Source organism: Lycorma delicatula, chromosome 1 (assembly GCF_047948215.1).
Source record: "Lycorma delicatula isolate Av1 chromosome 1, ASM4794821v1, whole genome shotgun sequence".
Taxonomy (NCBI): domain Eukaryota; kingdom Metazoa; phylum Arthropoda; class Insecta; order Hemiptera; family Fulgoridae; genus Lycorma; species Lycorma delicatula.
The window spans coordinates 88,173,424-88,186,834 of record NC_134455.1 but is presented as its reverse complement, the minus strand read 5'-3'; the positions used below and the strand labels follow the sequence as shown (position 1 = coordinate 88,186,834).

Genomic DNA, 13,411 nt, shown 5'->3' with positions numbered 1-13,411 from the left:
ACTTAAAAGATATTATCAAATTCAGTTAATGTATTCCTAGCCTGTATAAATTTTGAAAAACAGATTCACCTCTTATAAAATTCAATTTTAACACACTTTAATTTCCTTACAAAATTTAGAAATTGAATAGAGCTCAATTACCAAAATCTAAACTTTACTAAACTTAGAAAGACAGTACTGCTAACCTTTTCCCATTTATTTGCAGCCAGTCAAGGCTCACTTCACTCTCCTGACCGTCTAGCTAGGGGCCTCTGCCCCCTAGACCCTCGATACTTTCATATCCTCATGTTCGTGAAAATATTAATTATTTTACATAAATATCTTAAGAAAACAAATATTACTGTGTAAAGAATATTTTTCTGAACATTTTGGTTTTTTATATTTAAAATAGGCTTAAGGAGTGAGTAAATATAGAATTTAATAGTTTTTATTTAAAATATACTGTTTAACGCTAGCCATATTGATAACAGGGAACTCCCTGTTCCCTGTTATCAAGTTCTTTGTCTTCTTCATTTAGTCTTGTGTGTGTTCATGTGTGGTTGTGTTAGTAGCCAGTCCAGCTGCTGCTATTGGCACAGAGTGGTCTATGTGATGCGCTAGCTGGATGCACATCAATAACTCTCTTCCGTTAAATAAAGAATTCATTTTTTTACTGCTAAATAATCCCTTTATTTTATTAATAGATAATAATAAATAAATGAAAAAACATGTATAAAATATAAATAAAAATAATCTTCCTTAGAAATTAAATTAAATAATCTGTAAATTAGTTGACAATGGAGTGCTTCTAGCAGGAAGGAGTTGCTGTGCACATTCGCTCAGTACACCACCATTGGTCCACTCTGCACCAATAGCAGCTAAAATAAAAATGTGATCACGTACAACAAACAAATAAACCCATGCACCATCGTTTTTTATGGAGAGTGATTTTATTTATTTATTCTTTTTCTGAAGTGGCTACTAGTGATGGTTAGTTACCAATCAAAATGGCTATGAGGCTTTTGATAGTAAGTAAAAATTCTCTTAATGGTTTTTGAGCATAATTTTCTTCTCCAATTCATTTCAATTATATTTTAGCAAAACTTTATTTGTAACCACATTTTTATGTTGATATACTAAAAGATTTATCATTCTTAAAATATGTTATGGAATTATATTGTACAGAGATGGTGGTCAATTGTTTGGTGAAATGGAACGTGATTGTCAGATCGCACATGGAGCCGCTCAGTTTCTTCGGGAACGTTTATTTGAAGTTTCTGACCCATATAGAATACATGTATGCAACTTTTGTGGACTGATAGCTAATGCTAATTTACAAAATAATACATTTGAATGCAAAGGATGTAAAAATAAAACACAGGTATTTATTATGGTTACTTTTTATTATGTAAAAGAAAATTATTCGTCTAAAGTGATACAAATAAATCATGAATTAGTGATTTACAAATTTTTGAAATTACAATAAAAATATATAAGTAGTACACATTTTATAATTTTTTTTGCATTGATGATATCGCCACAAAAGCTTATGCATGGGATATGGAAATAGAATTTTGTAGCATATGAAAAATGCCATGCCTGATCGGGATTTAAACCTGTGGACCTCCAGATTTTTATTTTGATAATTTGTCGTAATACTATCCTCAATTAATAATAAAAGCTGTTTTACACATTTCTGTAGATAAAAATACTTAAATAAACCAAGAATAACCCTCTACATTAATTTAAACCCACTGCATTAAATGACATTCTTCCCTCTACATTCTTAATGACAAACCCATATTGAAGAAAGATAGTGGACAAATTTCAAGTGCTGATTGCAGTAATCAAGTCAGAAGTAAAGAGTAAATTTAACCATTAATTACTCTCATTAATTTAGAAAACTATAACTGATTCTTAATTTAAATTAACACAAGAAAATGCTGAACGACTAATGTTAAAGAGTTGAAATGAATTGTGAATATGTGAACGGAAAAAGAACAGTTCAGAATATAAAAGAATTACTTATAAGCTAGGTATTTAAAATAATTGCACTAATTAAGCTATCTAATCAAATTGCCTTTGTGCCAGATGATTTTTTTTTCAATAAGTCTTGCATCTGTCTTCTTGTAGTTTTTGTCCCATCTAATTTTTTGATTTTTATTGTTTATATTATGTAAGAATAATACAATATAACATAACATAACATATCAGTGTGTTACAACAAATAATATAATTTAATAATGTTATAATTCTCTTTGCTTTTAAACAATTCATGGGCTTGGTTTGACAAGATAACAAGTGTAACTCATTTTAAAAAATGAGTTACACTTTTTATGAATTTAAAATAGTCTGTTTTATCACTCAGCTAATTTGTACTGCATTCTGGTAAGTAATAAAAGAGTTATTATGGAAATTACATACTTCCAACTGCAGTTAAAATATTTAATTACTTACAACAGAGTTTCAATTGCAGTTACAATCTTGTCGAATCAGGTTGTTACATCCTGCCATTACAAGTAAATTTTTTTATTGTTTACTAGACGTTTTGTTATTGTAAAGCATTATGTGTAGATATGTGCAGTTTTATGGTTATATTAATTATATAATTTGATAATAATTTACTTGTCTTTGAATCACAACTCAGAAAGCAGTTTAAACTCATACAATAAAAATACTTTTGCTGATGATACTGATGTTAAGTATGTGGAAGTGCTATCTTGGAACTTTATCTATTCCCCAGAAACCATTTTATACAACTCATTCACAAAAAGATGTTATAACTAGCACACCTTATTGAGATAAAAGAGATAATAGTGTACAAAAACTTTCAGGAGATCCTGATTTTGTTTGTGACTACATTTAAAGATTTCTGGTAGTTGAATCATATTTCTGCAGATCTTCTACTTCTAGAACGTATCTCAGTTATTATTTGAATATTGTAAAACTATACAATCTCTCTTCTGAGAAATGCTCACTGAAAAATTTGCTACAGTAAAGAAGTCCATATAATACAAAATTTTCATTATCGAATTCAGTCTGATTTTCATGTCCAAAGTCTGAAAGATATGATATTTGCAAATGATAAAAATAGCTAACAAATCAAATCAGTATCATCTGAGTTTGAAAAGAAATACCAAATTGACTTGAATGAAAAACAAGAAATGAGACAGGACTGTCAAAAAGATAAGAGATTGATGAACCTTTCTTACTTTTTGATTTACAAAACAAAATTAGTTGCCCTCAAGCAAATATAAGTTAATTTTTTTATACTCAAAAACTTATTCTGAACAATTTAATAGTTTATTATAGTGTTACTAAAACTGTATATTGTGCAATCTAGTCAGAGGAAATATCAGGATGAAGTGGAAAACACATAGCAAGTTGGTTTAGAAAAATGTTAGATGTAGTAGAAGAAGAGAATGATATAAAACATTTAACGACGCAGGCCAAATCTTGTGTTCCACAAAATAGAATTTCAAGTGCTGTTTTGATTCTTTTTCTAAAAATAACAAATCTATTGAATCCGTGACTATTCAATATATATAAAATATTTTTAATGTAAATTTGATTAGATATTTTCATTTATGTTATATGTACTACATATTTAATGACTTCGGTATGTTAAAATAATTTTTTGGTCATTATGTAAGATTAATTTTGTTTTTGTCATAGGTGATGTAAATTTAAACTACTTTAGGGATTAAACTTTCATTCAATAAGTTGCCTTCTATATAAAGTTTCTTTTTCATTTCAGTATAAGCCATTTCTATTAATTCTACATGAAACTCTAGGGAAAATTCCATCTCCAACTCTATGCAAAAATGGAAATCAAAACATATCCCGTCAAGTATTTTTCATGATTTATTTAATATTTATAGTGAACACTGTTTACGCATACAACCACGCTTTTTCAAAACAGAAATTTGTCTCCCAATTTATTTTCAAAATTAGTGATCATTCTTTTTTTTACAAAAAAGATTATTTAGGAATAACTTTATGTACATGAAACTCTATGGATAATTCCAGCTTCAGCTCTTTGCAGAAAATGAAATCAAAACACACTCTGTCAAGCTTAAAATTTCATTCGACCATTTTCCTACTATATGAAGTTTCTTTTATACTTCAATATAAGGCATTTTTTTTACATACAACTCTATGCCTACATATATTTATGGTGAGCTAATGTTTTTTTGCAAACCATTTATATATTAGATCTCAACAAAAGAGATGTGATGAACAAAATGTATATCCACTGATTTTTAAGTCATATTCTAAATAGTGTTTTGTATCTTACTGAATTCATCCTATAGAATTGATTGTAGAATAAAACCAATATTATATCTTGTGTTAAAATGGGATCCCTATGGAAAATTTGGAATCGACCAAGTAACCCACAGTGTTACTCAACTTATTTACAATCATAAATACACAGGACTTTGGTCATACTTGACCCATCTGTCAAAAGAGATTGAAGCATCTAAGGAAAATGATCGAAAGAAAGTTTAAGCTTGGCTGAATGTGTCAAGCTTAAATACATAATAATAATAATACACAATAATTTCATAATGAAAATTAGTAATTCATTAAAAAATCTTGTTTCTGAGTTGTTCTTGACCAATCAGGAGCAGCTGATCTTGTTTGGACCATTTCTGAAGTGTGAATATTTTTAGAGTAGTTACTGTGGGACTTTTATGTGCTCCAAAAAAAAAAAGAATGCTAATTGAAAAACTGTTTTGTGCATAAGATTAAGGTTTTATTCAGGATTCTTAAACACAATTCATATATCCAAAATCATTCTTATTTACTTAATAAAATGAATTTGAAGGTACAGAAGGTGTCAAAAACCCTATTTTAAAGATTATAGAGGTAGCGTTGCTGCCTCTCAGTCAAGTTGTCATACTTGCAGAGGGGGCGCTAGCAACGCTACTCGATAATGAGTAATAAATGTTGTAAAAGAATTTTATAATTTTTGTGTAAAAAATATAAGTCTTGCTTTTATTATAAGTACTATAATTTAATAACCACTTGTTTAAAGAATTTTTTTATTTGTTGTATAAGATTAATTTTTCTTTTGTCATAACTAATTTGGGTTCAATGTTGACTTATAATTATATTATAAAAAAATTTTTTCACTGATATTAAAAAATATTAATTTTGTTTTTGCGACACTGTGAATTTTATTTTATCTTATAAGAAGAATTTCATTAATTTTCTGGAATGTGTTAATACATTGATAAACACTTGTACTTGCACTCAAGATATGAGTCTTACAAAACCTACAACAGAAAAATAGATTCTAAACTTTGATATAGTTACAACTGCTATTACAACCTTGTAACTCACCTAAAACTGTTTTGGGAAAGTCACAAGTTTCCAACTGCAAAAACCCAATGTCATAAAAATTAGGCAAGTTATGACAATCTGAAATGGTGGATATAATATAAGCATACAAAATTATAAAACAGGATTCATACTAATTGGTTCATTATTTGTTTTTATTACATTTAAATGAAACTTAAAACTCAAAATTTGAAAAAAATTAAAATTTTAGTTGGAACCTTATCAAACCAACTCCATGGATCCCTTCATCTTCTACTATAATAATAATATAGATAAGTTGTCAAAGTAGCTTCATTTGAAATGTTTTTATAATATAATAATTCTTGTTTCAGATATCTCAAGTAAGATTGCCATATGCTGCTAAGTTATTGTTACAAGAACTGATGGCAATGAATATTGCACCCCGTTTATTATATAAAATTACGAATCAATTTGTTAAAATGTAATTATTCAATGTTTTTTGTATTTTTTTTTTACCATTTGTTATATGCATTTTTATTAAGTTGTAATTAAGTTATTCATTATACAATATTTTTAAAATAATTCTCTGTAACAAATCGTTTTAACATTTTTTTGCTTACTATATCATATTGCAACATAGTATAAAACGAAATTTATTATTAACTGCTAATGACCAAATTCACTTAATAAAAATATTTCTTTTCCCTTGTAAAAATTTCTGTAGTACTTCTAATTATATAAATTCCAACAGTTTGACATGTAGTGATTTAAATGTAAAATTTTATATAATGTAACCAGCAAAGTTAAGTAAGTATGTTACTCATAAGATTGCTTTGGTAACCCTGTTACGGTAGCTACCGTAATGGTTTAACACAAAACTAGATCTGTTTTATTTTATCTAAACACATGAGAAATAGAAGATATTTTTGTTTACAGTCAGTAGATTTGAAGTTGAGTATACAGTATTCAGCTTTAAAATATTAATATCATACTATGTTATTGTAAAACATAGTTAGTAAGAAAAACAGAGATAAAAAGGTTTGACATTTTTTGTTTTAGACAAATAATAAAATTTGCTATGTTGAAATAAATTAGTACTGGCACTGACTGCATATAAGTGGCATCACTGTTAACATATCTGCATACTAACGAAACATAAGATGATGTCACACAATCCTTACATCCATCAACAGATTACATCCTAATTATATTTCACTGTAGAATAAAACCATAAAAAAAAAATCAGTCAACTTTTTCACTTCACCGTATCCAAAACAGATAAGAAATATACTTATCTTCAAAATTTATAGAAAACTATTAACAAATGACATACTTATCTGCAACACATCTAACCACACCATATAGCACAAACATGTAGCTTTCTTACACATTACAATGTCTGATACATGCATGTTTGTCAGCTACATAAAATACAGAACAAAATCAAAAACACACTTAATGATACAAATATATACATAATAGTTACAATATACAACAACCGACACTTAAACAAAGTTGTCAACATCTTCAAAAGAAGGGTATTATTTTCCTTTCAAAATAACAAAATATTATTCAGAATACCTTTAAAACACACACTGATCAAAACAGTAATCTAGAACTACACAAATTAAACAATTAAAACAGCTGTGACTCTAGCAGTGACCTACTACATTGGATAGAATAGATGCACATCCATTCACAGATACAAGAAACACATACAAGCATATTACATGACAAAATCAAACTTTGCAAATTTTACACATAGAACATCAAAACCAAGATTTCTAGCACACTTGAATAAGAAATTTGCAAATGCAGAAAATTTGACAAAACATGTTAAATGAAAAAAAATGTATAATATAGATAGAATATATACTCACTTACATACTTAAGAGAGTTTCTTAACATTTTAAAGACAGATGCCATTAACAACTTCATTATGGATAATTCCAGAGAAGTGTTACTAATGTGCTTCAAAAGATCCTTTGCAAGAAAAAGTTCCATTATTTTGAAAGTGAATCATTTAATAATTTGATAAATAATAGTGAATTAAACCATTGAACCATAATTTAAGATCTTATGAAGGTTCTAAAAAAATTTAAGGATGAGTGTTCTACCTGCATTTCAACAACTGTTACTAAACGGTAGTGAGATATCTATTTTGTTGTTAAAATTTGTTTTAACAACAAATTTTGAGCTCTCGTAGAAATTTAATTCATATTGGATGCTTATTACAATTTTAAATGATATGATATTGTGATATTTTATCGATTTAACAGTAATTGGTTGGACTATACTGAGGAATTTGGTAAAAGAAAAGTGATGGTTGGGGATATCAAATGGAATACAACAATGGCTGGATAAAAGTTATCAAGAACCCAATATCATTGACTTAAAAAATAAAAAGAAAAGGAACTTTCTTTTTTTGTCTCCAAAAATGTCCATGTTATTTAGCACAAAACTAGCGACATTCAGAGTTGACTGCATTTCTTCAATTTTTCAGTTCCACTTCTTCAATTTCCACTCTGTTTTCTCCTCACACAGGTCTCATTAACAATACGTTAATGATAGATATCCATGCTTATTTTATGTTTGATTTTCTGTTCAAAGAATTGAATATACAAAAAGGGAGCAAATATGTGTTTTCCCACTTTTTTTAAATGTAAATGACCTGTTTCCTCTGTTTAGGTGAGTTCTTAATAAAATAAAAATAAGTATTTTGTTGTGAACAAAATAACATTATATTTGTTTGGTCAGAACTTGATACAAGTGAGTTATGATAATGATTTTAATTACAATCATTAGATCATTACAATTAGATGTGAGATCCTGTGAAAGTCTTTTCATTGTAAAATTAGGTAAGATACATCTTATCTCAATATTCTGTACTAGGTGGTTTATATTTCTTTCTTTGTTCTGTTTAGCCTCCAGAACCACTCTAAGATATTACTTCAGAGGATAATATGTGTAAATGTAAAGGGTAGTATGTGTAAATGTGAGGGTAGTCTCTTACAGTCTCAGGTCAACCATTTCTGAGATGTGTGGTTAATTGAAACCCAACCACCAAAGAACACCAGTATTCATGATCTAGTTCTCAAATCCATATAAAATTACTAAGATTTACTAGTAAATCCTAGGCCTTTTACCTAGGCCTTTACTAGGATTTGAACCTTAGAACATCAGGAAATCCTAGACGTCCTTCCATTCCTTGGTGGACATATGATTGCCAAAACACTATTATCAGATGACGGCAGGCACTGTGTAAATTTAACCGCAGGCCCACAAATGAAAATCTAGATTTGTACTATAAGGCTAGAGTGGTATGTTGTTTGGTATTCTTCGACACTAGGAGGAAGTCATGGAGGAAATACATGGACACCATCTCATGCACTACTCCTATATCTACTGTGTGGAAAAAGATACGTGCAATTTGCGGATCACCATCACAATCTATTCTTAGGCTTCTTCATGAAGGGGAACTTTTCTCATCATTTTCTGCAGTGGCAAATACCTTAGCAAATTCTTTCCACTCAGTGTCTTTCACTTCATCATATAGTAACGAATTTCAGAGGTAGAAGATACAGATGAAAAGGTTATCATTGAACATTGGTGTTTCAGTTGTTGAATTAAATGCTCATTCTCATTCACTTGTGTCAAATGAATGAAGTGTCACATGCACTTAAAAACTCACGTGACACCTCCCCTGAACTTGACAACATTCATCTCTGTATGCTGTCACACCTTCCTCATTCGGCGTTGCAACCAATGCCTACTGAACATTTATAATGGTTTGTTCTCTGCACAAGTCTTCCCACCCATCTGGTCTGAAGCCATTGTCATACCAGTACTTAAAACTGGTAAGGACAAAGCAAGCCCCTCAAGTTATTACCCTATCTCCTTGACAAGCGTCTTATGCAAAATAATGGGGAGAATGTGAACACAGATTTGCATGGTATTTGGAGAGACATGACCTTTTATCTCCAGAACAGTGTGGTTTCTGATAAGGACGATCCTCTACTAACCATTTAGTGTCATTGGAAATGACTATTCAACATGCTTTCCTACTACGCCAGTGGCTCATCACTATCTTGTTTGCTATCTTGTTCACTATCATTAATTCTGCTCTTTAATTAAGGTTCTAAAAATTTCAGTATAACCTCATTCCACTGGGGTAGCTGAAATCCAAATGTAATCTTTCAGTAGCCCTAATTTACAAACGAAGCATTTTAGAACATATGTTTACATAAATTCTTTCCATTATTGGATGCTGGTAATAAAATGAATAAGTAAGTGGACTCTATAATAAAATGACACAGTTTGATTGTAACTAAAAATTATGACATTTTTATTGTATTAGCTTGACACACCATGTCCACTTCACAAACCCAACTGAGCGTGCAGTACACATGAACAAGGGAGTGGGAGAACTCACCACACTGTACAAACACATACCACTCGCGTGCACATACAGAAAAATATCCAACAATTATATTCACGAATAGAATAGGTTATGAAAGTCCTGAAAACTTCAGATGCATCTCTACAAACATAAAGTAGAGATAAAAATACAAAAAGGTGTATGACAAGGTGACATTGTATCACCATGCTGTTCTAAGCCTGTCTCGAGGAGGTATTTAGAAAGCTGAAACAGGAAGAAGAGGGCATACAAATAAATGGTGCATTTCTGAACTACCTGAGATTTGCAGATGATATAGTTCTCTTCCTGCAAGATCCAGAGGAAATGCAGGTGGCTGGTGAACTCTATGGTCTAAGGATTAACCTTAAAAAAAATTCCAGGTCATGTTCAACAACTTTGCTGAAAAAAGAAAGATTTTTGTTTCTGGAGAAGGACTCAAACAGGTAGATCATTACATATATGAGAGTAAATCAAATATAAATGGGATTTTATTTTTAAAAAAGATTTATATACTGAAAAATAAAAGGCAAATACAATTTATTTTCTACATAGTTTCCTACTTTAAAAGTACATTTTTTCCCAGAGAGAAGGAAGGTGTTTTTATTGCAGCATTGTAGAATGAAGCTGGTTGCGTCAGGAGCCAATTGTACACAAATCCCAACACACCCTCGTCATCTTCAAATCGTTGCCCTCCTAGAGCTTCTTTAAGTGGCCCACTCTCGGATACTCGGATACTATCACCCATCGATCATCTTCAAAAGTGTCTCCAACCGCGCAAATGTTTTCGTCTGTAATGCTCGTCTGAGGACAGCGATCGTGTTCCTGATTTTCCACTCATTCTCGTACTTCCTTGAACCCTTTATGCCAGGCAAACATGAGTCCTTGACAATGTTTGGTTCCCAAACTGTGCAGTTAATCTCCAGAAAATCTCCGTCGCTTGAACTCCTTCACGAGCAAGAAATTTTATAATTATGCTTTGTGCAGTGAAGGGGTGCACCTACTGCTCCAAAATCGTGAGTGTTACTGACAAATTGGTTGGGAGTGTGGAATGGCCAGTTCTCCCCACTCCTAATGACTTCACTCAAGCATAATATAAGCACAGGCCCAGTCCTATCAACCGTAGATGCTCAGGAACAAAAATTCTGTTTATATTTGATTTTTTCTCATATCTTGGTCAACGGGTATCAACTGAGGACAATACAATCGAAGAAGTTGAACAAAAAGTTAAGCTTGGGTGGCAGACATTCTGGAGATTTAACTTCATTTTCAAAAACTCTCTTATGCTTTAAAAAGAAAGTTTTTTGATCATTGTATCCCTCCAGTCCTTACCTATGGAGACAAAATTTGGACATAAACCATTCAATCATTACAGAAGCTGTGGGTAGCACAAAGAAAATAGAACAATGTATGCTTGGAGTTACCAGACAGGATAAGAAGATCTGTAAATGAATCAGAGAACTGATGAATGTACACAATATTGTCTTGAAAGTTAAAGGATTAAAGTGGTACTGGGCAAGCCATGTAGCAAGAACTAATGGCAGATGGACTAAATTATTACTTGAATGGGTACCACTAGATGTTAAACTCCCATGAAAAAGATTAAAGGCTTGTTGGAGTTGAATTGATGATATCTAGTACATTGGACCAAATTGGCAGATCACAAGATGGTATTACTTGGAAATGTGTTGACTAGCCTTCATCCTACAGTGGATAGATAACGGCTGAAATGATGATATATATATATATATTCATCTACATATATATAGTGGTGAGTTGGCCTGAATCTGTGATACTACTGAGTTTGTTTACTGGAAAATGAATACTTTTTTAAAAGTAAATTTCTGAGTATATTCTAATTACTTTTAATTGAAAGGGAGCTAGACAAGGTATCTTGTCTATGGAACTTCAACTTTAAATTTTTACTGCCTCCCCTTCCCAAAAATTAGAATTTTTTTTTTTGAAAAAGAATTGTTGAAATTTTAAATTAGAATTTTCCACATATTAATCAAGACAGTTATGTGTCTCCATTTTCATAAAAATAGTGGATATATTTTCTAGACACTAAGTCAGTGTTTCAGGATAGGAAATTAAGATGACCTATGGTAGTCTTACAACAGACTTTCAGAGGAAGTTAAGATAACCTATGGTAGTCATACAACAGACTTTTAGATGCTATTATTTATAGACTTTTTATGTACTATTATTACATAGTTATATTAACCATAAAATTTCATTCTGATGTAAACAAAATGATTTGAACAAAATTTTTGCTAGCATCCACTCCCCATTTGTTAATGTTAGGTCATAAGGTTTTAAGTAAATAGAATATATTTTTATTAAAAAATTGCTTAACAGTGAAATTCATTAAGAGAAAAAGAAATCGATAGTTTAAAAAGTCAAGTATGATTTTAAACGAAAATAAATTAGTAGTCGCTGCACGGTTCTAGAATCAATTTTAAAAAAGGCGGGTAATGTTTGTTAACGTTACTTATGCATATGAAACATAGGTTTCACTGTCTATCTTATGAGCTTCTATCATTAATTTGACTAAATTGATTAATTTTTATTTAAGACCGAAAAATGATGCATTAAATTATAATTTTATTAATGTTTTTATATAACTATCTGTCGCTTTTTTAAATTACTCGTTTTATTGTTTTTATCAGAATTTTTTTGTAAGATTCTTACACTATCCTAGACTCAATTTGACCTTATGTTACAATTTCAGTAGCCGCGGTTGCCCCTCCCCCGTTATTTCAGTACTGTGACTGTCGCCTCCGATTTTTATTTTTGTTTGTATAATTTTTGGAATATTTTTAATGAAGTGTGTGTTGGGTTAGACTTAAAATTACGCTGGTTATCGGTATATACTTTCAGGGTTTTTGTAACGATCTTCATTTCTCATAATGGGTAAGTGTTTACTATACACCGGCAGTCTTGCATCTAAGAGCTTTTAGTTGCATAAAGATTTTTTTCAGTATAAAATTTAAGATTATTTATGAACTAATGGGACTGTTTTTTCTTTATTTCTCATATTGTTAATATTAACTCTAGACGTTGGTTATAAGGTTTTTCAACATTTTCTGTTAGGTTACTTTTTATATTCACAAACCTTAACATCTTTCTGAGGCAGTCCTTATCGCTAAAGGGTTTGTTTGTGTAACTAATCAGCAATCGCTTATTACAACGGTTAAACTTCAAATAACCTACTGTCTTTGACCTTTGATATAATTAATTTTATTTTGAATAAAGCCATAAAATTACAATATTTCGTTTTGCGATCACTAAAATTGTATTATTAATCAATATATTTTTATGTTCGCTAGTGATTCCATAATTGTATTAAGAAACTAATTGTGACTTAATTTTTTTTTTCTTTTATTTATTTGTTCTGCAGGGCGTTGTGAATAAATAGGCAACAGTAAATTCTGCTGTACTTTTTGGATGTAGAGTGTGGAAGGAATGTTGTACCTATTTTAAGTTCAGTAGTTCGATAGCCTACTAAAAATAATATTATTGCCAGTTTAATTATAGAATATCCTCTTTCTTCTTGTCATTTTCGTTAATTATATATCTAAAATGATATAAAGATGTGTATCATTTATAAGATAAATTGAATTAATATTTGGATACAGTACAAAGATTTTTGTAGAAGCTGTGAATTCAGCTATTTACTTGGGTGAACTATGTTAACATAAAAATAAATACAGT

General features: G+C 30.2%; 2 protein-coding genes across 2 annotated transcripts in view; both read left to right on the top strand.

The window, feature by feature from the left end:
* Positions 1-6,402, top strand: part of LOC142319995 (DNA-directed RNA polymerase II subunit RPB2-like) — a 109,888-nt gene extending 103,486 nt beyond the window's left edge. The window contains exons 20-21 of the mRNA XM_075357678.1: positions 1,165-1,360; positions 5,655-6,402. Of these exons, the coding sequence (XP_075213793.1) occupies positions 1,165-1,360; positions 5,655-5,768 (310 nt within the window). The 3' untranslated portion in view covers positions 5,769-6,402. The remainder of the gene's footprint in view (positions 1-1,164; positions 1,361-5,654) is intronic.
* Positions 6,403-12,457: 6,055 nt separating this feature from the next.
* The window catches only part of Unc-115a (actin binding LIM protein Uncoordinated 115a), a 430,063-nt gene continuing 429,109 nt past the window's right edge, over positions 12,458-13,411 (top strand). Inside the window, exon 1 of the mRNA XM_075357657.1 lies at positions 12,458-12,610. Within this exon, the coding sequence (XP_075213772.1) occupies positions 12,607-12,610 (4 nt within the window). The 5' untranslated portion in view covers positions 12,458-12,606. The remainder of the gene's footprint in view (positions 12,611-13,411) is intronic.